This window comes from Rhinopithecus bieti, unplaced genomic scaffold, assembly GCF_001698545.2.
Source record: "Rhinopithecus bieti isolate Rb0 unplaced genomic scaffold, ASM169854v2 scaffold_41913, whole genome shotgun sequence".
In the NCBI taxonomy this organism is placed as follows: Eukaryota; Metazoa; Chordata; class Mammalia; order Primates; family Cercopithecidae; genus Rhinopithecus; species Rhinopithecus bieti.
In genome coordinates, this window is record NW_016818964.1 from 667,366 (window position 1) to 669,671 (window position 2,306).

At 36.8% G+C, this 2,306-nt stretch overlaps 1 protein-coding gene across 1 annotated transcript in view; it reads right to left on the reverse strand.

Moving 5' to 3' along the window:
* Nucleotides 1-2,306, reverse strand: part of ATXN3 (ataxin 3) — a 45,212-nt gene that overhangs the window by 30,378 nt on the left and 12,528 nt on the right. Inside the window, 2 exon segments of the mRNA XM_017857912.1 lie at nt 1,557-1,623; nt 2,047-2,132. Of these exon segments, the coding sequence (XP_017713401.1) occupies nt 1,557-1,623; nt 2,047-2,132 (153 nt within the window).

Consider the following 2,306-nt stretch of genomic DNA (forward strand, 5'->3'; position numbering starts at 1 on the left):
AAAAAAAAAAAAAAAAAAAAAAAAAAAAAAAAACCATTACTACAACCAACACTGTGACACATTAATCACTGCCACGTTTCCCATGCCTCTCTATGACCCTCCCCTCCCCTCTCACTCTTCCTTAGCCTTCTCATCCCCAGGCAACCACTGGTGGATCTGCTTTTCATCACTGCAGATGAATCTGCACTTTTCTAGACTTTTAATAAATGATACCATACAGCATGTAGTATTTTGCTTCTGGGTTATGCTTTCAGCATAATTATTTTGAGATTCATCCATGTTGCTGCATGTATCACTAGTTTATTCTTTTTTACTGTGCTAGCTCGTTTTCAATAACCCTCTTTCAAAGCTTCAAAATTCTAATAAAAAGGATGTTAAATGATTCTGTTTCTTAAAATAGCTTGCTCAAGACATATTTCATGTTTTATTTAACAACTAGAAGCGATCTTATGTAGACGTATGTATTACATGGCTTTTGGAATCATATGAATAATCTTACACTAAAGCAAGCATAATTGAATGCTTTATTCATGCTTGACACTATTTCAGGCTTTGTGACAGCACTACGCTAAATACAAATCTACAAATGTAGTAATTAACTGACAGAACATAGTCATCACATAAAAACCCACTTAAAAGTAACCACATTTGTATTATATTTAATATAGAATTTTTCTTATGATACAGTTAAATTGCATATACTTGTCACAAATATATTTACAAGGAAAACTGATATGTTTTAAAATGACAAATTTCTATCTATCAAGATAGATAAACCATGCCAGAAACATACACATTACTGGTCAGTTTCCTAATTTTAAAGTCAGAAATCCTTTTTTTTTTTTTTTAATATTTAATTTTTTTTTCTTTTTATGTTTGTTTGTTTGTTTGTTGTTTTTTTTTGAGACGGAGTCTGGCTCTGTCTCCCAGGCTGGAGTGCAGTGGCCGGATCTCAGCTCACTGCAAGCTCCGCTTCCCGGGTTTACACCATTCTCCTGCCTCAGCCTCCGGAGTAACTGGGACTGCAGGCGCCCGCCACCTCGCCCGGCTAGTTTTTTGTATTTTTAGTAGAGACGGGGTTTCACCGTGTTAGCCAGGATGGTCTCAATCTCCTGACCTCGTGATCTGCCCATCTCGGCCTCCCAAAGTGCTGGGATTACAGGCTTGAGCCACCGCGCCCGGCCCTTTTTATGTTTTATAAAACAGAGTCTTTATAAAGACTCTGTCACCCAGGCTGGGGTACAGTGGCACAATCATAGTTCACTGCAGCCTCAAACTCCTGAGCTCAAGTGATCCTCCTGCCTCAGCCTTCCAAGAAAGCTGGAATTACAGATGTGAGCCACCATACCTGGCTTTTTTTTTTTTTTTTTTTAAAAGAGACAGGACCTCCCTTTGTTGCCCAGGCTAGTTTCAAAGTCCTGGCTTCAAGTGATCCCCCAACCTAAGCCTCCCAAACTGTTGTGATTACAGACATGAGCCACCACATCTGGCCCACATTTTAGTTTTAAATGGGGTATAATATAAGAAAAAAGACAAGGAAGGGTAAGAAATGTTACCTGTTTTCCTAATTTTCTAACTGTAAACCAGTGTTCTTTATAATTGCATATAAATGATCTTTCATTTCTAAAAAAGAAAACACACAATATTAACTTGAAATACTGAATTCATATTTATGTTGTCTACTGGCAAACATTATATAAAATTTATCATAATTTAAGATTATATTTACAGTTAAGTGTCACTGATGTTTTTAAAAGATCACACAACCATATGAATGTCTCTGCAGCAGCGTAGTGATGCCGTGCCAAAAGATGGCCTCACACACCACTTACGGGGCAGCTCTGTGCTGCCACAGACACTGGGGTACCAGGAAGGCTACAGGGCAGATGCTCATGGACATCACAAAGGTGAAATAGGAAAGTCTGAGGGAATGAAACAGGGAACATCAAAACACAAGTACTCAAAATATATTTCTCTTCTTTAAGAAATATTTTTAAAAATCAAATTTGGGAAAAGAAATGTATGAAATGCAAAACAAAATCTTACATAGGATCGATCCTGAGCCTCTGATACTCTGGACTGTTGAACAGGATTAGTTCTAAACCCCAAACTTTCAAGGCATTGCTTATAACCTGTTAAGAAAAATAGTAACTTTTCATAAGCCAAACCACTCCATTCCAAATTTAAGAAGTGTAGCTATGTCAGCTGTGTAAACATTTTAAGAAGTATAGCTGTGTTAGTTGTGTACCTCATATATAAATTTCTCTAGAAGGCTATAGGTTTTTTTTTTTTTTTTTTTTTTTTTT